This window comes from Neopsephotus bourkii, unplaced genomic scaffold (genome assembly GCF_033783945.1).
Source record: "Neopsephotus bourkii isolate Nb327-2 ecotype Australia unplaced genomic scaffold, CSIRO-AGI_Nbou_v1 NB_1067, whole genome shotgun sequence".
Taxonomy (NCBI): Eukaryota; Metazoa; Chordata; class Aves; order Psittaciformes; family Psittacidae; genus Neopsephotus; species Neopsephotus bourkii.
The window spans coordinates 4,184,900-4,210,355 of NW_026901555.1; the positions used below are offsets into that span (position 1 = coordinate 4,184,900).

Consider the following 25,456-nt stretch of genomic DNA (forward strand, 5'->3'; position numbering starts at 1 on the left):
TGGGTCCTGGGTACAAGGCATGAAACCTCTCCCCTTTGTGAGCCAGGGCTGCCAGGAGGCTGGCAAAGCCACCATGGGCAGGGAGCCCCCAAGGGAGGCATCTTTTCCATAGGGACTGGCTGCCCACAGTGGGTGCTCTCCCACACCTCCCAGCGAGCCCCACTTCAGCAGCTTCCCAAGAGGCCTTTGGGGACAAGGATCCCACAGATCCTTGCCCTTTGCTCAGGGCAAAAGTGGGTTTTTTCCCCTCTGCCACTGCAGAGGACCTCCCAGCAGCTGGATAAGGGAGGTGGTATGAGCGTTATATTTGTAGTGGGAGTGAAAGTGAGTGTTTAATGCAGGGGAAAGCAGCTCAAGCGTTTGACAAGCTCACCCGGGGCACAGAAGCAGCTTGGCATTTAAAACCCACACCACAGAGCCTTTCCCCCTGTGCCTCTGTCACTGCAGAGACAGCTTTTGGGTTCTGTAGCAAGGCTCACAACACATGTTTTTTCTTCATAACTGCCTCTTGCAGTCATATTGTTTCACAAAGACTTGCAGGTTTCACAAGAAGTGAGTTTATAGGAGCCCTCTTTCCTGAGTAAACATGACTTGATACAAGCTTAAAAAGCTTTGAAATGCTAATCAAGAGGAAGCTGGAATTTATTTCTTTTTCCTAATAACATTAATCAGAGGATTCAGGTTCTTTAAAGGGAGCTGAGCAGGAATACTGCCATGCAGAACAGTGATGCTCAGCAGTGTGGGGTGATCTTTCCTTTGAGTAAACTACAGGAGACAGACCCCTCGGAATCCCCACATGCCCTTCAGATGCCAGTGTCCCTCTGGAACATTCCCAGTTTCCTCCTGCCTCTATTAAATGCCAGCTGTGCTGAGCTGCCCTGGCACTCTCTCTCACCTGGATCACTGGGACCCCATCTACATGAGCTCAGGTTGCCTGCAGTGCTTACTTGAAAGGTCAGGATCCGACTCATGATTAGTATGGTGATATTTTTGGCTCATTTTTAGTCATTTTTTCCTGTATGTCTCATGAGCTGCCTGCCAGAACTCGTTGTCCTTCAAATTATAGTGAAAACAGGTTATTAGTTAATAGACTAATTAGGAACTACTTCAGGTTTACTGATGAACACATAATGATGAACACGTAATGATGAACACATACACATCACTATGAATTCAATATGAATTCATCTTCCTCACTCCAGTGGTTGTATGGGGAGAAATGCTAGACCAGACTTTGCATGTTAGGTGGAGAAAGCAGGAGAAATCCCTCTTGTCTGCTGGTATGCTTATCTTTAAACAGGATAAACATTTAAACATGTTAACTTGCCAATGTAAAAAGGAAGACAAAAACATCACTGGGATCCTTGCTGTTAACTTGTGGTCTCCTTTCAATTTCCAGTACTAACACTTTTCTCTACTTGCAGAAAAACCCCTCATGGGTTTCACTGCATCAGCCAAAGGCATTCCAGTCCACATCTCATGAATCTGACATTAATTTATATTCCTCAGTCTAGACTCATCATGCCCAACTATTTCACTCCTGAGATCCCAGCAATTTTAAAACTGCAGCAATTTTATTTCACATTAATATCATGTCTTCTGTGTCTTAAGTTATTTGGCAAATATTAATTCATAGCCAGCCCTTTAATGAAGCAGAGAAATTGCTATCATTAACCTCATTTTATGGAGAGAGGGGAGGAATTAAGTGATTTGCTGAGAACAAAGAGAATCAGCATTAATACAGGAGTAAGACTTCAGAGGTCCTGGGTCTGAATCATCCCTCTCTCCCTCAGCCCAAGTGCCAGGCATCATTTTTAGGCAGCCAGCAGAGCCGTACATCACACTTCACTCTCATCTCTTCTGATTCATTCCACACTACCTTTTGTATAAACACCAGAGTTGCCCAGGCACTAGAACAACGAAAACCTGCCTGCCTTCCTCTTCTATAAAGCAGATTGGCACCAACACGACCTCAAAGCTTCTGCAGTCTTTGTCCTGAAGACAATGCCATGCCCCTTTGCAGTGAGAAACGAGCTCTGTCCACCTCCCAGGGCCAGCCTCTGGTCTTTGCAGTGAGCTGGGGCAGGACCAGCAGCCCAGGCTCTGCTGTGTCTGTGGGAGCACACGAGTGCAAACCCTGCACATCACACCGCGGTGAAATGATAATGTCACCCACTGACACAGCCACAGCTCTGACACATGGAGGCAGTGTCTCTGGGTTCCCAGAGGGCAGGGCCTTCTTGGCAGCATTTGTTTCTTCCAAGAGACATGTCTGACATGCAGGACCAGTTGGCTGATTCCCAGCTGTCACAGGGTTGAGCCACAGCAAATGTGCTGGCAATATCTGACACCTGAACAAAACACATGCCCTCCTCAGCAATCATTGGGCATCCTTATTTAAGCGTTATACGTACTGGAGACTCATCTCTCAGAAGCTTGGATTGCCAAAAACAACATCTCAGCCTGGGGAGGTGTCAGAAGAGATATTTTTGAAGTTCTGGGCAAGCTCAGTTAGTGAAGTGCAATCACTGTATTTGTACAGAAGATTTTGTTGTGTGTGGACAGGATGCTGAACTCCTCAGATACAGCCAAAAGACAAAGCAGAACATGTGCAGCAGATTAGGGGACACTTCCCTGTTACTAATGCCTCAGATATTTATTAAGACTTGACAGGGAAAAATAACATGACTACACAATTAATTTGACGTTTCTGTTTCTCTCATGATATTTTGAGGGGGATTACACTTCTCTACTGCATTTTTCCTGCTCTTGGGGTGTGTGTTTAGCTTTCCAAGAAATCTGTGCATTGAAAGATTATTTTTTATTGTAGACTGAGGTATGACTTTACCACCAAAAAAATCCGTCCACCATAAATATCACATTAATTGACTGACTGGCTGCAGAAGGCTGAACACAATGAGACCTCTTCAATATTTAGGACTCATGCATTACTAGGGCACGAGGAAGTATTTAAGTCATTAAATGCTTTTTCCACATAAGGAGGAGAAAGTTAGAGTAGTATTAATAGCAGAACTGGTTGCAGACTGAATGCTGGCTACACGGCAGAGTTCAGAGTTCCATGTTATCAACCACAGATGCTTATCACTGCTAAACTTGACAGGTCTTCCTGGATATGTGTCCAGCCACCGAACTGGGACAACCAGAAAACAGGCCCTGGAGCTGGGTTTACAAAAGCAAGCAAGTTTAGGAACAAGTTTTTAATCCCCTCCAAAGTACCAGATGTGTGCTACCATGCACATACCTGTGCAAGATCGTGTATTTGTTGCTGCTCCCCACATCCTTTGAGAAGCAAGAGTGATGCACTGCCTCCAGTGGGGATGCTCAAGTTCTCTGTTCTACTGCAGAGTAACTGTTTATTTTTTAGAGGTATCATTTACACATAAATATGAAGTAGAACAGCTTTCCAGAGGAAGGCCCCTGTTTCAAACACAGTCTTGCCATGTGAATGTCTGCTGGAGGCAAGAGCATTCTCCAAGGATGCGACATAACAGTGGCCAAAGCTTCTTCTGGCTCAAGAGGGGATTTTGCCTCACCATCAAGGGCAGCTTCAAGTGATTTTACTGCACAGTTTCAGGACTGTGTGTATCTGGCATGTCCTGTGAGAGTCTGCCTGACCAAGCCTTCAGAAAACATTGGTGGGAAAAATCTCTTTTGGGTCTTATCCAGATTATCAGCTTCCTAAGCATACTTCCCCTTTCCAGAGCACGTGGCTTTCACAGGAAGATAAAGGAAACTAGGGGTATTAGGAGCAACCAGAGAGGCACCTTCGAGGCTAGAGCTTTTGAGATTACTCCTGCAATATTCCCTTATGATGGATGGTGACACGTGTGTGTGTCAGCCAATTATGCTCCCAGCCCTTTAAACTCTGATCTGAAATGTAATGCTTCAGGAGTATGATGGTTAAACAACTCTAGTTAGGTCTGGTAGCAACTCCATCATAAACTAGCGACCAACAAGCTTCTCCCTTTGATTAATGTTATTTTAAAGTCTCATTTATTAGCTCTAAGTACACGGTCCATCAATCACCGCAAAGGAACACTGCAGCCTTCTCCCCCTGATGGCTTTATTCCTGGAATAACTAGTTCAGCTCACCGGAGAAGAAAGAGAAGGAAACAGAAAAGGTGTGGTCCCACCAGACACATGGGGAAGGAGGTGCCGTTACAGGAAGTGATGGGAAGGATCATAGAATAGTTAGGGTTGGAAAGGATGTTAAGATCATCAATTTCCAACCCCCCTGCCATGGGCAGGGACACCTCACTCTAAACCATATCACCCAAGGCCTCATCCAACCTGGACTTGAACACTGCCAGGGATGGAGCATTCACAACCTCCTTGGGCAACCTATTCCAGTGGCTCACCACCCTAACAAGAAAGAATTTCCTCCTTATATCCAATCTAAACTTCCCCTGTTTCAGTTGTAACCCATTACCCCTTGTCCTTTCACTACAGTCCCTAATGAAGAGTCCATCCCCAGCATCCCTGTATGCCCCTTCAGATACTGGAAGGCTGCTCTGAGGTCTCCATGCAGCCTTCTCTTCTCCAGGCTGAACAGTCCCAATTTTCTCAGCCTATCTTCATACAGGAGGTGCTCCAGTCCCCTTATCATTCTCGTGGCCTCCTCTGGACTTGTTCCAACAGATCCATGTCCTTTTTATGTTTAGGACACCAGAACTGCACACAATACTCCAAGTGAGGTCTCACGAGAGCAAAATAAAGGGGCAGGATCACCTCCTTCGACCTGCTGGTCACACTGCTTTTGATGCAGCCCCAGGATACAGTCAGCTTTCCGGGCTGCAAGCACACACTGAAGCCGGCTCATGTTTGTTTTCTCATCGATCAGCACCCCCAAGTCCTTCTCCGCAGGGCTGCTCTGAATCTCTTCTCTGCCCAAGGATGGGAAGAAGCACACAAGAACTTGCAAGACTTCCAGACTGAAAAAGATTGGAAAACAGCAAAACCTATGCCTGTCTTCAAAGTTTTGCCTGGATTGGGAAAAAAACTGGGAAAGGTCCTGTGCCAAGTTGTGAGCCTGGTTCAGAGCCTGGGTAGAGTACGCTCTGGCTGCCTCACCTGATAGCATCTTACCAATTGACACACACCCACTAGGCTTTCATGAGCTATGCTTATTTCCATTGACAGTTGCTGTCTCACCACCTTTAACTCTTCCACTTAAGTGAGCTCACCAGTTTGACCATGAGTCTGTAGCTCTACTGCTCTCCACAAGCTGTGACTTACTGACAAGGAATATCAGTTAAACACATCGAGACAGCAGATGAAGCTGCAGAGGAACAAGGTCCTGGCACATAGTTTGGATTTCATGCCTCAGTTTCTAGGAACAGAGATTCTGTGATTATCTCTAAAGTAAACTCAGCACTACCAGTGAAGAGCCTCTGGGTATGACAAAGCAGAAAACAGTCCCAGAAGTACCAGCTCAGTATTTATTCTAACTCGCAAGGCATCATGGAAGGGTGGTAACTGCAACAACTGCCAAGATGTGACACAATCTCTTAAGATCTCAGATGAAATTTATTTGTGGTCTGATTTTACTAGTTTCAAGGGCAAAGAAGAGAGAACCACACTGGCTGACACCATGGAACCAAAGACTGATGCTGCTGCATACTTTATTCAGAGCACAAGAAGGTATTCAGCCCTGGCTTAAAGGAGCTCATGCAATGATGGGGCTTGCCTGCTCTGGCGGATGTTTGGCCTTTTCAAGAACAACACTGCCCGGATTCTGTGCTCCTATTACAATACAGTAGCAGAGAACAACGACAGCTCGCAGTTCAACTTTTATTTCTTTTTAAAAACCCAAACAAACATCTTTCACACAGGGAACAAAAATAGAGTTTTCTGCATTTTAAAGACTGGATTTTAAAGTCTGTGGCAGTGCAGGGTGAAACATGATAACCCTGGTAGAAGAACAAGCAGGAGAATTACAGCATCCGCATCAGTGCGGGGCAAGAGATCAGGACAAGCTCCTTCTGCCACCTGAGACAACAGCAAAGCTGTTGGCTGCCCCCAAGGTCATGACTACATTCCCTCATTCCCAGACCTGCCCAGAGCTCCCAGCACATGTACCCCAGGGTAAAGCTCTAAGTTTATTCGGCTGCACAGCACAGATGACAGCACCCCTGTAAGCGCACTGGTTTGAGGACTCAAGTGCATCGTGCCTGTGAAGAGGCCAACACAAACATGATGGGCTTTACAGGGACACAGGTATCTCCTGCTCAGCAGAACCTGAGTGGAAAGGCCAAATTGACACCCAGGGAGTCTGTCTCTTTAGGCAGAAACAAAAGCATCAAGAGGTTTAAAAGACAGATATTTGTTACGATATCAGAGTATGATGATTTAGTTCATCTAAAAATCTCAGACAGCAACAGAATCGAACCATCATTTACACACACCCCCCCCCTCCTAATTACCACCAGGGACATAAGAATATCATGAGAGTCTCCTAGACTGAAACAAACTGCACATTGCTAGGTACCTTGCTTGGGTAACTGCTGCTGGAAAGCTCAGTCAGATTCAGCAAATAAAGGCAAAACTATTTAACCAGAATGGTGACTGAGCTGATGGTCAGGATCCAAAACTCAAAGGCTAAAATACAGACTGAAAAACAATCTTCCAGGAGAGAACAGACACTCTGGAGCAAGATTCGAGGGTCTTTTTCCATTCAAAAGAGGAACCACAACTGAATCAATATGATGTCAACTTCCAGCCACAACAGCCAGCCCCAGGGTGGACGCCAGCTCCTAGCAGACAGAGCAAGAACCAAAGCACACCTCCAATGCCAAGAAGAAGCCCCTGAGACCACATCTGAAACCTCTTCTTGGAGATATGAGGAAAGGCAAACAGTCCTTGAACTTCTGTTAGCCAATTCTACCTGGACTTACACTTCACAGTGTCTGGCTTTCTTTAAATCAAGGATATTTCCCAAAATACATTTTGGTACATGTCATAACAAGAAGACGTGGCAGAATCTGGTTTAACATCTTAATCTCTACTCCCCTAAATTTCTTAAGGCAAGAGTTTACCATTATTTGTCCACCAGGGCAGGAGATCAACTCAGGAAACTAAGAAAGAGGCATAATAATTAAAGAAAAAAAACCAACAAAACACAACAACAAAAAAGCACCATTTTGTGGCCACAAGCTCCCCCTTCTCCAGGAGATGGATGTGATAATCTAAACATCTGCTAGGAATAGCAGAAGAGTAGGATGCGGAAGAACCAGAGCTAAAAGAGCTGTGGGAGCAGGCTCCTAGAAACAATCTGTGGGTGATAAGGTGATGAGCTGCAGCTTGCTCAGGGGACATGCACAGCTGACACCTGAAGGACATTACCACCGTCACACTTGGCAGGGTCATTGACTTCAACAAAGTTTGATTCCTTTCTCATGTCATTCAACAGAATCCGCAGCCAACTGTGATACCCCCATCAGTGGCCAGCATTTTGTAACCTGAATGCATTCTTATAATTAGGGAAAAAAAAAAAGAAAAACAATCCTGATTTTTTAAAGCAATGAGCCCTAGTTAGCCATCTAATTCATTGCTATCTGTCCTGACAGTGATGATACCATGCTTTCACCAGCCTAGATGCACGGTTAAGCCTGCTAAACTGCAGGAAGGGTTTCTGTATGTTTAGGCAACATGCAGGGCACTCTCATAAGCATCCTCTAAGACAGGACAAAAATCTTCTGGGGTGACCACTTTAACTCTGGAGTGCATTAGAGACAGGATAAGATGAACAATGCTGGTACTTGGGCAGAGTTGTTCCCTCCTATAAAGCCTGGCTTTAGCCTCTGAGCCATGAAGCATCTCTCCAAACACAATGAGCACAGACTGGGTAAGTGGCTGTGAATAATTTTGTTCATCTGCTGTTTTCCTGGATTTATCAACTTTTAACTTCTGATGACCTTCCTAAGTACAAACTCTGCAGTGTGTGATAAAACAGCTGTCAGGAGTATCACTCCAACTCGGGATGATGTCAGATTCAAAGCATCTTTAATAATGCTTCTCACTGTTATTTCTAACTAAAATAAAAAAATTAGAAAAAAGAGAAGAAAGGAAGGAATACATAATGGGAATTGGTGTGGTTTGCTTTTACAACACACTTTAGTTGAAAGCTTTGAGGCTTTTCATTCTAAATGACATGACAAAACCTTTTTCCCACTTGTGCTCATGTAACAAGAAGGAAGCACTCTCCCAAAAGATTAACAGAAAAACTTGATCCCACATCCAGAAACTCAAAAGGTACCCTGGAGGCATATAAAATAGGGTAATATGATGCAGGTAATGATATGGCCAATATTATGGATATTCATACTCAGGTATTAAGTACATACTTGCTGGTGGGTTGCCCTCGGCGGGTCTCAGTTTTGGGCAGCCCAGGGACAGAGGTGATGTGACCTGTGGATGGTGGGTGCAGCAGCAGCCCACAGGATGCTGGCTGGACACAGGGGGGCTGGTCCCATCACCCCAACCTGCTGCACAGCATCAAGTGCATCACTAGAAAACCTTTCTGTGACCCATGTTTAGCTGTGGCACAACAGGCTACAGAAAAGTCTATACTGATTCAGATACACAGCCAAGGAAACGTTTTGTTCCATTTCTGAAAGCTGTAGAAAGAAGTAATGATTTATAGTAATCTATTTATGGTCTGATTCTGCCACCTCTCCGCACACACTGGGCCATGCCTTTTTGCCATGCAGGGCTTTTGTGTTCAGGCACTAACTCTCCAGGAGTGAGCAGCTGACCCTGACCCTTGTTGCTAAACACAGCAGGAGCTGTGTAGAGCTCTGTAGAGGTAGAAGAAAAAGGAGAAATTACAAGTAATAGCAATATTCATCACTTAAAATTCACAGAACCTTTGCAAATGTGAAGTAATTACTCACAATACTGAAGGTGAGTAGGTGTTAGTGAAGTGTGGGTTTGAGCTACCCTACTCATTCAGAAAAGACATTAATTTTAGAGAGCTGACTGAATATTATGTCTTCACCTTTCAGATGCTAAAGCAGTGATGAGAAAATGAGATTTGGATTGATGTGACAAGGGAAAAAAGCAAGGTGGGGAAGTGAGTAAAGTTTCAGAGTGGGAGCCAGCACTGTTTCCCTTACAGGGTAATACGGAGTTGAAGCAGGGGGAGAGCATAGCCTGCTCCTGGCCTTTTCCCTCTCCCTACTGTGACCTGGGCAGAGACTTACAGCAGATTTTTGCCTTCATCTCTTTCCCCTATCCTGTGCTCATGCTTTCTCCCAAGGTACATGTGAGTGAGCAGCAGGCTGGTTGTGCCCAGGCAGCAGTACTGCAGCAAGGCTGGTGATAGGCAGGGCAGCCCTGGCTCTCCAAGCAGCCGTGATGCCCAGTCCCTGCTGCAGGAGGCTTTCAGAAGGCACATGGCTGTGGCTGGCGACAGCTTTGCCAACCCTGGGAGGGAGAGGAGATGACCTGGGCATCCTTCACTGCCTGCTAGCACCACCCAGGTCTAGCCCAGAGGGGCAGACATGAACACCATGCTCCTGACTGGCTGTGGCAAGGGAGAGAGCCAGGGTGTGACAGTCAGCTCACTGTTACAGGTCCCACAGACCTCAGCATGGTGTGATCCCCTCAGGAGCATCATCAGCTTTTGCTCAAATTAGAGATGCCAAACGGCAGCAGTCAACCCTGGCCTCGCAGCACTACTGTTTAATTTTCCTCCATCACTGACAGAAGCTGCATTTCTGGTGTCTTCCCTCTGCAAAGCGCTGTGAAAACAAAGCACCACCACCATCATTCATATGGTGGCAAGCCTGCAGCAGAGGCACTTATGGCTTCTGCAAGGACAGGGAGACAGAGAGTAAGTACAGGGAGCTGGCATGGCCCAGGCATAGAAGCATAGGGAAGAAAGTGTTTTCCCAAGAGATGGTGTGGTTAGCTGCAGCCCTGCAGAAGATTGCTGGGGTAACCAGTACCTGCCATGACACAACAGGCAGAAAGGATCCATGACCCCTGTTATTTCTGTTACATCTCCTTTGGAGGTATTACTCTTTTAAAAAGCACCTTGGTCTGGGTTTGGGGTCTTTTTTCAAACAGAGCTTCGCCCAGGGCTGTGCAGGGCCCTGATGCCAGTTTTGGTGCTCCCTTAGAGCATCTCAAAGCTCAGGAGGATTCAGGGCCTTGTCATGGTTTTCTCCAGCTGCAAGATTAGGTGGCTGCACTGGTTGCACCTCACTGCTCACCCTGGGATGGAAGTTTTCCAGCTTTGGGCAGAGCAATTTCAGCCTAGACACGTGAGGCTTTTGTCAGCTGGTGGAAACAAACCTTGCATACATCCCTCTTTCCATTTTAAAATAACAAGTCTTGTGGTTTTGAGACCTATGTAGAGGAGTCAGGAAAAGAGTGAGGGAAAACCAGGATGCCCGCTCTTGAGAAGAAATGGAGAAAAAAGATGGCACGTTGTTCAAAACCTCCTCTGGAGTGGTGATGAAACTCTGGAAGATGTTATTTACATGTTAATTACAGGGAAAAATATTTGTGGGATTTATCTGTTTTAACTTCCCCAGGGCAAGTGTCTTCCAATTGTGGGCTTTTGTGTATATTTAGGTGCATTGTTATTACTAACAAACCATAATCTGTAAAGGAGAAACATTATGTTGGAGGAGGAAAACTTGATACCACCAACATTTGCTTCAACTTCACTGGAAGTCTGCTACGTATCTTGTCTCTTTTGGGACAGTCCAAAGTTTTAAGTGTGGTGTATCAGCTGTATTTGGCTACTGTCTGTGCTGACTGACCATTTCAATTTAGCCATCAAGACCTATTCACAGTAGTTTGAGTAACAAAAAACTTATTGGAGAGGACCCTGCAATGTCCTGAGGCTCAGCAAAAACGTGATGGTGGCACTCAGTGGAGTTTACTTGCCGATTCTTTATTTCTTCTTTAGCAGAGTGCCTTTTTATCCCGGTGTTTGTAGTGAGTCACACTGCCTCTGCCCACAGGTTCCTTGTAAAAAACCACGTAATAATAAGGAGCTCTGTTGCTAAGTTAGTATTCAGCACAGGTCCAGGAAGTTAAAGTTTTCTATTGACTGTTTTCTATGGTTGTGAGTACAAAAGCTCTGCCAATGTGCCCTCAGCTGGGCTGGCTGGCGAAGGTCTGCCCATGAGGTGTTCTGAACATCACTGCTCTGCTTCCTTCGTTCATCTGTGCTCTTCTGGGAACTTGGGACTCGGTGTTATCACCCAGCTGGGATGCATTAGAAACTCCAGGTCAGGCTAAAACCTTATCTTACTTATTTTACTGTGTTCTTTTAACTTAGATACAGAGCTTCTCAGATGTTTATTGTGTCTGAGGCCCAGGGGCGCTCTGCCTCGATGGTAGGCAAAGCTCCAGGACTACAGCACTGGCATCAGCAATGCATGATTATATTTTTTTTTTGTGTCCCCAACACCAGAAGGACACGGAGCTGCTGGAACAAGTCCAGAGGAGGCCACGAGGATGAGCAGGGGCTGGAGCATCTCCTCTATGGAGCCAGGCTGAGAAAGTTGGGGCTGTTCAGCCTGGAGATGAGAAGCTGCGTAAAGAACTCAGAGCAGCTTCCAGTGTTTAAAGGGGGCTACAGGGATGCTGGAGAGAGACTCTTCATCAGGGAATGTATCAATAGGACAAGGAGCAAGGGGTTCAAACTTAAACAGGGGAGATTATGTTAGATATAAGGAAGAAATTCTTCCCAGTGTGATGAGGCACTGGCACAGGCTGCCCAAGGCAGTTGTGAATGCTGCATCCCTGGAAGTGGTCAAGGACAGGCTGAAGAGGGCCTTGAGCAACCTGGTGTAGTGAAAAATGTCCCTGCCCATGGCAGGGGGGTTGGAGCTGGATGAGCTTAAGGTCCTTTCCAACCCTAAATATTCTATCATTCTATGATTTAAACTGATGTACATCTCTGGGAAAGGGTGGTTGAGTAGTTTATCAGGACCTGGCTTTCCTGGATTTGCAGGTGACCCTCCAGAGACACGTGCACACACACGAGTAATCTCTTACGATTACCTCGTCTTGTATTGCAGGTGACTAGAGCTCTTCAAATCGATGCCCAAGTTCGTGCTGTATTTCTCAAGTCTGGGTTAACGTTTCGGTATGATTTGGCAGATTCTCTGTGGTCTCGTCCTGCTGGAACACTACGGAAAACCCACAGTTTCGTGAGGGCTTGAGAAAAACCCCCATGTCTGACGCCTTCAGCCTCCTCCCCACGGCCGCAGCAGCCTGCGAACCGGCCCAGGGCGGGCGGGCGGGCGGGGGGACAGCCGCGTCCCCAGCGCCTGTCGGGAAGCAGCGCCCCCTGCCGCCCCCTCGAGGCACACGGCTGCGGCGGAGCTGTGGGGGCGAGGCCGGTGCGGTGCGGGATCGGGCGTCCCTCTAGAACGCACTCGCCCTGCCCGTGGATGTGTCTCGGTGTCCGCCGGCACCCCAGTGACTTCCCTCCACCCTGAACCCAAGCAGCCGGACTCAGCTGGAAAGTTAAAAAGTCGCTCAAGCACTTGTCTGAAGCAGGGACAGCGGACGCAGAAGGAAGGAGTGTCTCAACAGCCTACAAGAAAACTTCATTACTATCGTCCTTTAATAGAAGTGCTGCAGAAAATGTTCTGGGAACATTCTGAAACTCATTGTCCCATGTAATGAGGCTGGCTGCTGTGCCCTCAGTGGCTCTGATGCAGCAGCAGTCATTAATTATTTGTGTTTCAGCTCTGGGTTTCATGGTAGCTCCTCTGTAGATGAGATCTGCTGTATTTTCACGCCTATTTAACACAAAGCTTCCTTTGGGAAACAAGCACTAAGTGAGCGTTGAGCCAGCAAGGCAAAGCCCACGGAAGTGGCCCCAGACTCCTGCAGGCTGGTTGTGATGTTGGGGTTGGCAGGGACTAGGACGCTTGGGTCTTCTCACTTGAAAAATTGGTTCCATACCTCACTGAATTGGCTGGAATAAAGCAGAGCAAACCACAGGAGGAATGAACTGCTCTGATTTAGCAAATGAACAGAAGTGGGATAGCAGAAGCAATGAAGTGTGATTGTGGAATATAATAATTGAGCCATGTTGGTAATCTTAATCCTATAATGAGTTGCAAGATGTCAGGGCCTCAGAGTGACACATTCCAGCTGAAAAAAAGCAGCTCCAGTCTTCCAGACCTTTGGATTTGCAGTGGATGAGAGATGAGACACAACATAGCACATGTTGTGTGCTACCCCCAGGCCCACAGACCTCCCTCAGCCCAGTCTCCCCTGGGCTCCATCAGGAGCTGTACACCCACCATTGGTACTCTCACATCTGTCTCTGTGTTGGCACAGCCAGGAGCAGCACCTTGCCAGTGAGCAGCCTTCAGAAATGTAAGTGCTCAGCAGGACACATGTACACATGGTTTGTATGAGGGTAATGTCAATACAGATCCCATTTACTCTCGTTCACTTCTGGTCAGGAGAATTAAAAATGAAAATTAATTAGAGACAGTTTAAGGGCTGGTGCTAATGCCACAGAGAAGGATTTTCCCCTCCTAAAGCTGAAAATTTTGCTCTCCTAGGAAAAAAAGTATAATGACTTCTCATTCTGCTGTGTAAAATACAGGGTCCACTCTTCCTCACCTTACCAGATATCCGTCTCTGTACAAACAATGGCAGAAAAAAAATCATCAAGAAGAAGCAATTCTTGAATTCAAGCCAGTGATCAAAGCTTCAAAAAAATGGACAAAGTCCACAGTAGAAGTAAAATTCCTATTAATTTTACCAGCTTAATAATTACACAATTAGCTAATAATTACTGCACCAGCAAGCTTATCAGCTGCACAATGAGCACGGGATTATTCAGTAATAGCAATACACTAAACTGAGTCTAAATTTAGATTACCATCCAGACATGTTTATAGAAATGTGTGCGGGAGGTAGAGAGCCTTAGAAGTGAACCTTCAGATTTCTTCTTATCACAATTATAGACAAAATACAGAGACACAGAGGAAATGGCTCTTCAGAGATGACAATAAAAATATTCTGTTGGTATAGTTGCTATCGATCAGTTCCTTTCAAACAAACATGACTTCATTGAGCAGTTTCAAAGAAGTATGGCAGAGATGTGGTAATCCCAGCGGTGCACTTTTCCTACCCTGTCTGTTTGGTAGGGAGGCAGGTAAGGGAGAGAGCGGGGTCCCCTCAAGGGGAAGGGGCCCCAGGAGATGACTGAGCATCCCAGCAGGAGCACCGGGGAGAAATGCACAAAAAATCGGCTGTGTTCCAGTCATGGAAGCATTTATTGGAGAATAAGAATTAAATTCAAGCTAGTGCCCATGCTCCTGTCTGGACTGAAGCATCCAGGAGAAGTGCTGCTGAGACCAATCACTTAACTGCACAGAGCAACAACAAAATCTATGGGAATGAAATGGCATTTGTAGTCGGGCAAACACCCACAGCTGACTCTTCATCTGCGTAATCATAGCTCTGCATTTACAAAGGACTTTTCATGCTGAAAGATGTCAAAACACGTGCAAATGTGAGTTTCGGTCATGGCTTTGAGACTGTCAGGAGCAGCAGGCTATGCTTCCTTGTTAATAGTCTTGTGAGAGGGGGTATCTCCCTTTCAGAAGTTTAAAGTTGTAGAATCATAGAAACCAGGTTGGAAAAGACCTTTAAGATCCCCAAGTCCACCACTAAACCACGTCACTAGGGGCCTCATGTACACACTTTTTAAACACTTCCAGGGACAGTGATTCCACCATTTCCCTGGGAATCCTGTTCCAATGCCTGATCATCCTTTTGGTGAAGAATTTGTTCCTAATATCCAGTATAAACCTTTTCCTGGCCATTTCCTCTTGTCCTATCACTTGTTACTTGGGAAAAGGGACCAACCACCTCCTCTCTCCATCCTCCTTTCAGGCAGTTGCAGAAAGTGCATAGAAGTCCCCTCCCCGAGACTTCTCTTCTCCAGGCTAAAAGTTACACAAAACCCACAGGGGAGAGAGAGCGCCCTTAAACAGGTATTTTATTTGGCTGTTATCAGCCCCAAAAAAACGCTGGTGAATCAAATCTTGTTGTATTACAACCATATGGAAATTTTAACAGAGCTATATTGAAGCAAGAGCATCCAGATGAAGGTTATATATAATGATGGCAATATATATAATATATATATAATGATGGCAAAGTTTGCCAGACTTTTAAAAAAATGTAAGCACCTCAATGAAATAATATTCTTTGAAGTCAGCTCAACATTGCTGGACTGCAGATTCTTACAGAAGGAGGTGCTGCTTCTGTAAGGGTTAGCAGAGGATGTACAGTTAGGAAATGAATGTCAGTTTTCCACCTGGGAAAGGTAGAGGGCTATAAACATTATTCATTTTGAAGAAATTACAAAGAAATACAACAAAGGAATTGATAGTGTTTCTATATGCATCAACAGCTGTCTAGTTTAAATCAGTGTTCATCAGTTGGTGTGTGTTGCCCTCATTTGTTCAGTCTATGAAAGATTTTGTGTGCTGTTAGAGAATTCTCTTTCTTTTGCTGACTGTTCCAATTAAAAACTCACTCCTCATGCCTCATTCTGGAGCTCACATGTGGGCAGTCCCTCCCTGGAGACTTTTGAAGACCTGACTGCACAAGGTCCTGAACAATCCAGTCAAACGCTGAAGCTAGCTTGGTTTGGGCAGAAGGTTGGACTCGATGATCTCCAGCAGTCCTTTCCAACTAATTCTTTCTTATGTCTCTGCAATTATAACACAATGCTGACTGGCCATCAGATGCATGCTTTAGTTCTCTGCTGCAAATGGCTGAACACTAGATGTATCTGTTTTTGCAGAGTTCCTCTGGGAGGATACTCTTGCCTTCTGGCAGGCACTATCTCTTTTATAGTGGCAGTTCTCAACCCAGGCATGCCTGAAAGGGGGGGAGATGGACTGCAGAGCATGACTCTGGGCTGCGCTACTGCGCCGGCACACACACAGCAGGGACTTCAACTCAGATCTGAAGTTCTCATTCAACCAACAGTAAATGAAGGGGTTGTAGCAGGTGCTGCTCATGGCAAACCAGTGAAAAGCAAAGTACAGAGCGTTGCTACTGTGGATGGCCCTACAGGAGATCAACACCACATAGCAGTTCAGGGGGAACCAGCACACTGCAAACACAACCACCACCACCATCAGCATCTTCAGTGTCATCTTCTTTTTCCGTTGATGGGCATAGTATTGCTCCATGGTGAGATCCCCGATGGCGTTTCTCAGCCAGAGCTTCTTGGCCACCATGGTATATGTGATGGAGATGACAAGCAAGGGCAGGACATACAAGAGCACAAAAGTAGTCAAATCCAAATACTTCCAGAAAAGATCAGCAGGAGGAGGGAAGCTGGGGAGGCAGACCATTCGTATTGTTCTGTTACTGATGATCAAAGAGAGAAAGAACTGTCAGTTCCACTACCAGCTGCACACAACTCCCAGAGGACAAACGTCTCAGATGTTCTTACAAGTTTCAGTAAAGGTACAGAAGTCATTCAGTAACAAAGTGCTACTTTCAATGAAAAAAAATTGCTTTAAGTTTGACCTTCTGCCCCAATGAAGATATTTTAAACACATCCTCAAGAAAATAAAAAAGTAATCCATGTTGACATCTGTGCCCTGTAATGACAAAGAGCACCTCTCTTCTGAAGCTCTGAGCTGACAACAAACTAACCTGAATGCAATTTCATTGATTTGCATTGTCCTTCTGTGAGAAACACACCACCTAGTGAAACAGAAGGGAGACTTCTCTGTGTCACTGTACTTTCTTCTTTAACAATACAGGTAGGGATGTGTCCCTTAGAATCTGTGGAGCTCTGATTAAGCTGCTTATGTCATATTGAAAAAAAAGCACCATGTAAATGTCTTACCCAATATAAAATCTTGTCAAAGTCTGATAAATGGCATGAGGCAGTGAGAAGCAGCTGGCCATAACCCAGATGATAATGATGCAAATTCCTCCTTTCACCATGGACATGCGTGGCTTCAGAGGGTGCATAATAACCTGCAGGGAATGTATACATGAGGATTTATAGTGTCTTCAATTGATAAAAACAAGCAGCAAGCTCTAGAGAAAAAAAGAATGCATCTTTGCTTTGTTCATGTCCAGGAGCAAGAATTTCTTGCTGATCACTAAGAAGCAAACAGCCTGTGTGCTTTCCAGGACAGCAAGAAATGCTCAACATGGACCTGAAGTGTGGCACAAGTTGAAAGCCAAGAGGCTGCTCTGATTTGTACTGCAGGGAATGCGGGAAGTCTCCTAATTAGGAGACAAGGTCTCCAGTACAGATGGCAACCATGAGGCTTGCAGCATTTGCATTTGGTGGACACACAGGACAGAGTGACAAGATGCTGGAGAACCAAGGTTGAATGTAGTCCTTGGCCAGCATAGGACTAACAACCTTGAAGGCTGGTCCCTTTTACATTCACAGCTTACCCTGTGCAGTACTGGCTAAAGCATGGTGTATTCTATGCACATTTGCTGCTAAGGAGGGCTACTTTATCTGACAACATCTGAGTCACTTTTTGAGCATCATGATGCAGTTTGAAGTACTGAAGCAGCTCTACATCACTCCAGTGTTAAAACTCATTTTACAGACATAAGAGAGCACAACATCTGGAAAATGTAAGGGTTTGTGCAAGTGTTAAGCGCTGCTTCTGGACCTGAATCCTGAGCAGAGAAACACTCTCAGTGCCACCCATCAGCTTGACTTCAGAGATCATGATGGTTAGATGTCTGTTGAGCTGCATGCACTATGGATGATTAGATTAGGCAAAGAAACAATAATTAAAAATAGACCTTTCATGTCATCCAAATGATCTCTTAGCTGAGGAAGTCTTTGGTATTTGGCATGTCTTTTCTAGCCCCATTGTAAGTATCTATTTCACCAAGCTTCTACAGCTCCCCTGTCTGCTCTGGTACCTCTCAAGGTTAGCGCTGATTTCTCTTTGCTCGGTGACATATCCTTACTTCTGTTTTTATGTCCTTGGGCCATAATAGCTAATTCAAGTTCTAAGCAACCTACTCCACTGAATTTAAAGGTAGGTGTTGTGTTTGCCCTTAAACAAACACTTCTTGATACCTAGCCATGCCTTGCAATGAGCCCAGAATCTACTGATTAAAATGAATCATTATCAAAACACCCTGCTTTCAGGAGCTACAATATTGCACAAAGGAAGGGCAGACTACCAGACTTTTTCAGTAAGAAAGACAGAAGTGGATGATCTATACTCTGTCAGTCACTGTAATTTTCTGACACCAGATGGAGCCCATCTCAGACAATCAGAGTGGAATTTGTTATCATTTTGAACTTCACCTAGCCATGTCATTTCTCATGTGAAGTTGCTTTTCAATAACAAACATTTTAGTGACTCCACCACCACACTCGCTGGCTGAGAACGTGCCTTGCAGGATCTGCTCTCTCAGTGCACAGCATTTATCAGCTTAAGCAAACGTGACAAACCTCTCTACTTCAAGGAAACCCTTTGGTTTGCACTGCAATCTGTAAGGTTTTCCTTGTTGGTATGTGCCGAAAAGTAACAGGGTGGGGTGAAGAGAAGATTTTTTCACCTCGAACTGAATATGCTAACATAGTTCTCACTGCTTCCAGTCTTAGGCATCCCAAAATAGTGAGGCAAGCCTAAGAACTGTAAGATTCTTCATAAACTCATGCTGATATTCTGCCTTGCCTTGCTGGTGCTTGAACTTCAGTATATATTCCTGCTGTGCTTTCAGGGCTGTCATTGGCAGAGTGGCTAAGGTGGGCAGGGACCCCTGGAGATGACCTCGTCCAATGCCCTGTGCACTGCAGGTTCAGCTAGAGCAGGCTGTCCAGGGCTCACAGGTTTTGAGTATCTCCAAGGACAGAGAGTCCATAACTTCTCCAGACAGCCTGTTCCAGTGTTTGGTCATCCTCACTGTAAAACAAAGCATGAGGTTTTTGTCTACCACCATGAAAAGCGGAGTTCTCCCCTCCATTCCTTGCTTCCCACGACAAACCAGGCTTCCAGGTACTGGGATTTCAAGGGGGTAAACTATTTAGTGCCTTATTTTCTAGCAAACTTAGGGATCATGTGTATCACATACCTGATGCCGATCCAGAGCAATGGCTGCAAGGGTCAGCACAGACACATGAACAGAGCAGTACTGAACAAACCGGCTTACGTGACACATCAGCTTTCCAAAAACCCAGGTACTGCTTACAAACCGCACCTGAAGAACAGACAAAATTGGATCAGAAAGTGTGCATTATCTGAAGAGCACCCAATAGGCTTCCCAGGAGTATGGTAAGGAACAAATGCTTTCATAGTTTCCTTATGCTTTGTAGATGCATTTGTTTTTCTGGGAAAACAGTAACTATGCAAGATACTTTGAAACAGAGGTGAGATTTGTCACAAAAAAGTCTGCTTGAATAGTGCTCTGTGTTTGTGTGTTTGCATGTGCATGTGTACATGGGTACATGTGACATCGTCTGTCTGGAAAATCCTGGAATGGTTTGTGTTGGAAGGGGCCTTAAAGCTCATCCAGCTCCAACCCCTGCCACAGGCAGGGACACCTTCCACTAGAGCAGCTTGCTCCAAGCCCTGTCCAATCTGGCCTTGAACACTGGAGGGATAGGGCAGCCACACCTTCTCTGAGCATCCTGTGCTAGTGTCTCTTCCCTTGCAAGGAAGAATTTCTTCCTAATATCTAGTATAAATTTATGTCAGCTCCTTGATGTGGCTCCACAGGGAGGAGCAGTAGCTTGCTTTCTTAAAAATAGTTGCACATTTCAATTTGTGGGTGCTGGAAGTTGCATGGGTTCAAAACTTAGAGAAATTCATGAAAGAAAAATCACTCAGGGTACTGAAATAGTGAGGTACCACCTCCGAGTGAGAGAATGCCTGTCTGTGGAGCATCCCTGCCTGCCTGCCCCATGTCCATACACTTCCTGGAGCCTGCAGCTACCAGCCACGCTCAGAAGCAGGGCATGGAGCTGGGTGTCAGGATCTTGCTTGCACAGTGATGTCTAAGCCCAGCTCTCCTCTGAGCACATTGTGTGAGATGCATCAACAGCAATTTCAGAGGTGTCAATTAAGTTACACAGAGAGAAGAAAATTTTCTCCTCCAGTTGGAAAAGCAACTCACACATCACAGGCTGGGCTGCCCTCATTGATGTGACTGCTTCAGGTACAGGAGCCATCGCCACCCAGGCATGAAATCCAGCCACCCTTGGGAGGGGAGCGGGGCAATGAGCCTGCAGTGGCAAGGGAAGCGTGGCATTTCCTACAAGTTCCCGGAGGGTGCTACTTAATGTGGATTTTCTGTAGGAGACATTGTTCCAAATAACAGTTGTTCTCTCACCCCCTTATTATTCCTGACAACGTTTATTCCAAATTAATGTAACTCATTCTGGAAGGAAATGAAGCCACTTTGAAAAAAGCACATTTACTACAAAACATCTGTCCACGTAGAAATTTAGTCAAGTAGCTAGTCTGTTTGCAATTAATCCAATTAATTTCCCTATAGAGACAACTCCAGTAGCAATGACTCTGTCACTGAATGTGTAGCAAAATGCTGTTTCTTTGATGTAAAGCTCCTTCCCAAGAGATTATAGTTATTTAATTACTTGTGCCTAATGTGTGACTATCATGCAAACACACGAGAGGGCACTACATTCCCCTGAATAGATTATGGGATGCAAATCCTGCCAGAGCAAGGAGAAAAAACCCCATCAAAGAAATGGGATCAATTTAAGAACAGGTGAATTCAAACTGGCAGTTCAGGAGCTGCTTTTGGAAGGCAGAGCTCTGTGGGCACAGCTTTGCGTAAGGACTGAAGCAGCAGTACATGAGATGCTTTTGAATCAGAGGGCTGTGTCAAATTCAGCTATACACAGAGTCCTACTTACTCATTGTTTATAGCTTGTGAGAGTGGGGCAAGTAATGAATCCGTTTAACTCTTCCCACCTCGTTATTTTAATAGTTTTTAATGCCTTATATTACTTAATAACTGAACTAAGCAAAGGACAATCAGCTGCAAAAAGCAGTTCGTAGTGCCCCAGTGAGAGGCATGTCAAGCTGACACAGCTCAGCACAGACCTAGCAGTTTCCCCTACAATCATCTTCACAAAGACTGACCTCTTCTGCAGCATTTCCATAGCAAATTGGCAGTTAGTTGGACTTTCTAGTGTCAAAATTGTCCCTGCTTCCTTCCCCATTAAAAGACAGATAGCACTTTGACATCTGTGCCTTGGCACTGTCCTGGGAAGAGGGAGGAGAGCTGAAGAGAAGTGACATGAGGAAGGGGCACAAGTGTCCCAGCTCTGCTCACTGAGCTCTGCCTGCTGCAAGGGGTGGTGGGGAGCAGGGGACACGACAGCAGCTTGTTCGAGAGGAAAAAGGGAGGGGGACAGAAAGAAACTCTGCCTATTAGCCTGTTCCTGGCCCATTCAGTATACGTGCACACAGCTGACAGGCACACACAGACACCACCAAAGCAGAGACAAGCCAAATGCTCACCAGCGTGAAGGGGGTGTTCAGAATGGTGATCATCACATCGGCAACGGCCAGGTTGACGATGAAGAGGCTGGTGGCTGAGTGCATCCTTTTGTTCTTGATCACCACGTGGCACACCAGGATGTTGCCAAAGAGTGAGATGCAGATGATCACAGAGTAGGCTAGAATCAGCAGTGCCTTCACTGTCCGGCTCTGGGACTCACCCTCGTATTGGGTTCCGCTGCCAAAGTCCCCTAGGTCCTCCAGGTCCAAGTCACTGTGGAAGAAAGATTTGTTAGGAAAGCCATACAGTGCAGAGAAGAAGTTGGTTGTGTTGTGATTCTCTGCTCTCCAGAAGGGCTTGAAGATATACTGCAGTGGGAACCACGTGTGCCTGCTCATGGCTTGGGAAGCCAAAGCTCCAGCACTGCCTGTGTCCCTGGGCAGGCTGCTTGTTCCTCCTGCCCTTCGTACTGGCAGCTCAGGTGCTAAAGTCAGTGGTTGCAGGAGGGCACACACCCCCTTGCATTTTAAAAATCTGCCCTGTGGTTGCAAACTACATAGAAGAGTGGATAAACGGGTCCTTGTTCCTATGCTGACTGCATGTGAGCTTTGCTTCAGGAACTCTCCAGCTGCTGTCGTTTTTCAGTCCCATATGTCCTATGTACAGAAGCTGACTCAGACGCTGAAATATCAGAGATTCCCAACACTTTCTTCTCTGCACCCAGGAAGCAATCCTAGTTAATATTTCCTTTCTGGACACTGTTCTGCTTCTGTCCCACAACAACTTCTTGGAAATCCACTTGATTTGTTTTCCACATAGTCCTTCATCTGCCAGGTATTTTTAGAGCTTGTCAGAATCTGAAAGGCAAGGGCTGCTTTTCCCTTTTCTTTGCATCCTCAAAGTGTCTCTGAGCTATACACACTGAAGCAGCTTTGCTGAGAGACTGAGTGGTCCTTGCTTTCCCTGTGATATATACCGCCTGCCAGATGACACACCGTGTAGGAAATAGCCAATAGCATATTTCTTCCTCGTTTATCCTGAGGTGTATCACAATTACACACACAGACGATGGGAGAGACTGACATGTGCAGATGTAGCAGAGCAGCAAAATACAGAGAATGAGGAAGTGTCCTCGTCTTCCTCATCTCTTCTCTCCTCCTCCTCCTCCTTTCTGTGTACCCAGCACAACAGCTACATGGGGTGAAGCATCTTTACTAATTCGCAGCATCTTTCTTTCTCTCTGTTGCAGGGTAAGCAGAGGGCATCTGAGGATTTCTCCCAGTTTTTGCCTGACACTGTCCCCTTCTTGCTCTCCGGTGGCATGGAGGACAGTGTAAAAAAGTGAAATGAAACCTGAAAATGAGAACAGAATTTTCAGGGTGCTGCTGTGTGTCTGGAGAGTCTTTGTGCACTGAGCCATAACGGCAGGGAGAGCCACGGCAAAGAGCAGCAATCTGGATGCAAATCCCTTGTCTTCTCCTTCCCTTCCTTTGCAGTCATTTGCAGAGCAGGCTCCAAGCTCAGAAATGCAGATGTGAAGAGCCTTCTGTGCTATCTTCCTGCAGTGGGCCCCCATGCTCACAGTGGGGGGGCATCTGGCAGCACCAGGTGCTGAGCAGGCAGAGGGGCTGAGCAGGGAACAGGCAGGTTTGCATACAGGATTACAGACAAACGTCAACTTCTTCTGGGTTTTGACAGACTTCGTATCCCAGCATTTGTTTGGCACCACAGAATGTCTTTTGCCGTAAGTGTTTTGTACCAGACTTCTAAACCCTTTCTTAGCATCCCCAGGCCCCTCTTTTCTCCCAGCCCACAGATGTCCCATACCTGCGCTCTGCCCAGGGGCTGAGCCAGGCATGAACTGGCTAGCGGGCCATTTCATCCTCTTCTTCATAGTTTCTACTGTATAAGGACACTAATCACCTCAGTCAGGATTTTATTTGGAGGACATCACAGCAATAGAGGTGGAGGAGGGCTGTGACATGCAGAAGATCAGAAGCAGGACTCCTTGTTATCAAAGGAGAAATGGTTGCACATCTTCCAGAGACACAGGCTCTCAGAAATTGCTGCAGATGGCTTTGTTGGTGAATGCCACCATGTGTATGTACGTGTACCTATGTACATGCACATGCCCTATGTGACACACGTGGCATCGCTGCAGCCCCAGCACAGTGGGGAGCCTGCATTGAGCAGCCCCAAGGTGAGTAAGCACCCATCAGCATCTCTGCACAGAGGCTGTGGGAGCATGCAGGGCTTCATCCTTGGGCTCCTACACTGAGTGTGCTTATTTGCCAGAGTTCCCATTCATTTCTTTGTCGTGCATTCAAAGGACGACCTGGCAGAACAGCATTTAGGTGGATAAACCTGAGTGGTGAGAAATGCCTCTCTTGCCAAAGGCACGCTATTCTATACTACAGCATTCTTTGCAAAACTGATATATTCTGTCAAAGGTTCAAACACTTAAGCAGTCACATGCTGGTTTGCTGTAGTTATTAGCAATTTACAAACATTCTGAGCTGCTTCTAACAGACTTCAGTGTTCTTCATGTATTATAACTTTTGTGCTGGCTCCTCTAAGTCAAACGGAGAAAGCACAGGAGAAATGTACCTTTCCAAGCACATCAATTTGAATTGTACAGAGTGAACCTTTGTTCCTAGGGAAGACCTTTTGTTTTCTCACTTTGACACTACTTGAGTCCTAAATTTTTTATTTTTCATTTTCATAAGATGATTTAGCATTTTAAATTTTGACGCTTTTTTTGTATCAAAAAGAAATGTCAGATTGCTGAAATCTGGATTGAGATGAATGTAGACTAATTGTTGATGAGAGGCAAAGAAACCAGATAAAAATTAAGATCTTTGTTTGGTCAGTAGTCTAGTAAATCTAAATACCAAAGAATGAAAGCACTTACTTTAGAAAAATGACGTACATTTCATTGAAGTTTGACAGGTAGGATAAGTTCTATTTCTCAGTTAAAATTTCCCAGCACTGTCACTAGATGCTAGTCACAAAACACGTTGTCAACATATGTAATCTGACTCAATTCCTGTCCCTGACTTTGTAAATCTACCTGGGATTATGACGTGTGCATTTTTAAGCACAAACTCCCTCCTCACCAGCGCAGCTAACTGCCTGTTAGGAGAGTAGCTGGGTCTGGATCTGAAATTCCTAAACTCTTAGGGATTTCATTCCACCCGTGAACATTAAAACCAGATTAAACCCAGATTAGGAGCAGCATGATCTTCTGGACAAAAGCACAGACTGCATTGCCTGTGCTCAGGGAGGCCAAGTCAGACGTTAGGCATGAACCTCTGCACTTTGTGGATTCATAGTATCTTCCCAGTACTTGCCTGCAGGGACATTTTCCTGTCTGGCAAAGATAAATCAGCTAATTCATCATATAATTCAATTAGAGTCTGTAAAAGTGTCAAGGGTCAAGGCAGCTCACTCTTACACCTTAATATAAACTAATTTTAAAGAAATGGCTTGTAAAGACATGATTCATCTTCATTACTGGACAGAACTTAACGATGAGTCAAATCATAACAGTAATGGAGACTTTCTCCCCAGGCTGTGTTACCACAGTCTAAGTAGGAATACATAACAAAATGCTCGTCCCTGTCTGCTCCCATGAAGATGCAAAGAAAACGCTTTCATTACTGGAGTTCTGAACTTGCAAAGCCGAATGAAATTGTCCTTACAGGACCCTGCATGTTATTATATTTCATATTTATGAGGTATGTAAAGACCTCATAAGAGGAATACTGAGAATACAAGGTCGTTACATTAAATGTTTTCCTAATGTAAAAGTTCCCATCACGCTCTAAGGGTGCAATTTTCAGCTTTTTTGTTGGTGTCTCTGTCTGTCCTGCCCTGAGCTCCATTGCTGGTGCCAAGCATGGGCCTCCCAGGGCAAAGGTTCTGCTTCAGAAACAGTATTGCTCTGAAGCTGCTCCTA

General features: G+C 45.5%; 1 protein-coding gene and 1 long non-coding RNA gene across 2 annotated transcripts in view; both read right to left on the reverse strand.

Annotated features, from left to right (window-relative positions):
- The window catches only part of LOC133216902 (uncharacterized), a 448,875-nt gene that overhangs the window by 403,289 nt on the left and 20,130 nt on the right, over positions 1-25,456 (reverse strand). The window lies entirely within an intron of this gene.
- LOC133216895 (G-protein coupled receptor 83-like) lies at positions 15,163-23,463 on the reverse strand. Its single transcript, XM_061361984.1, has 4 exons — positions 21,519-23,463; positions 19,105-19,230; positions 16,889-17,022; positions 15,163-16,401 (listed from the first exon to the last, which is right to left on the reverse strand). The coding sequence occupies exons 1-4, from the start codon at positions 21,894-21,896 to the stop codon at positions 15,777-15,779; spliced, it is 1,263 nt and encodes a 420-aa protein (XP_061217968.1). The 5' UTR covers positions 21,897-23,463; the 3' UTR covers positions 15,163-15,776.

What these genes read in the sequence shown, in the direction of transcription:
- LOC133216895 (XM_061361984.1), bottom strand. Translation starts at nt 21,896, where the DNA reads ATGAGCAGGCACACGTGGTTCCCACTGCAGTATATCTTCAAGCCCTTC. An exon ending in TGAACACCCCCTTCACGCTG is followed by an intron (nt 19,231 to 21,518) that starts GTGAGCATTTGG and finishes TCTGTTCTTCAG; the next exon opens with GTGCGGTTTGTAAGCAGTAC. An exon ending in TTGACAAGATTTTATATTGG is followed by an intron (nt 16,402 to 16,888) that starts GTAAGACATTTA and finishes TTTGATCATCAG; the next exon opens with TAACAGAACAATACGAATGG.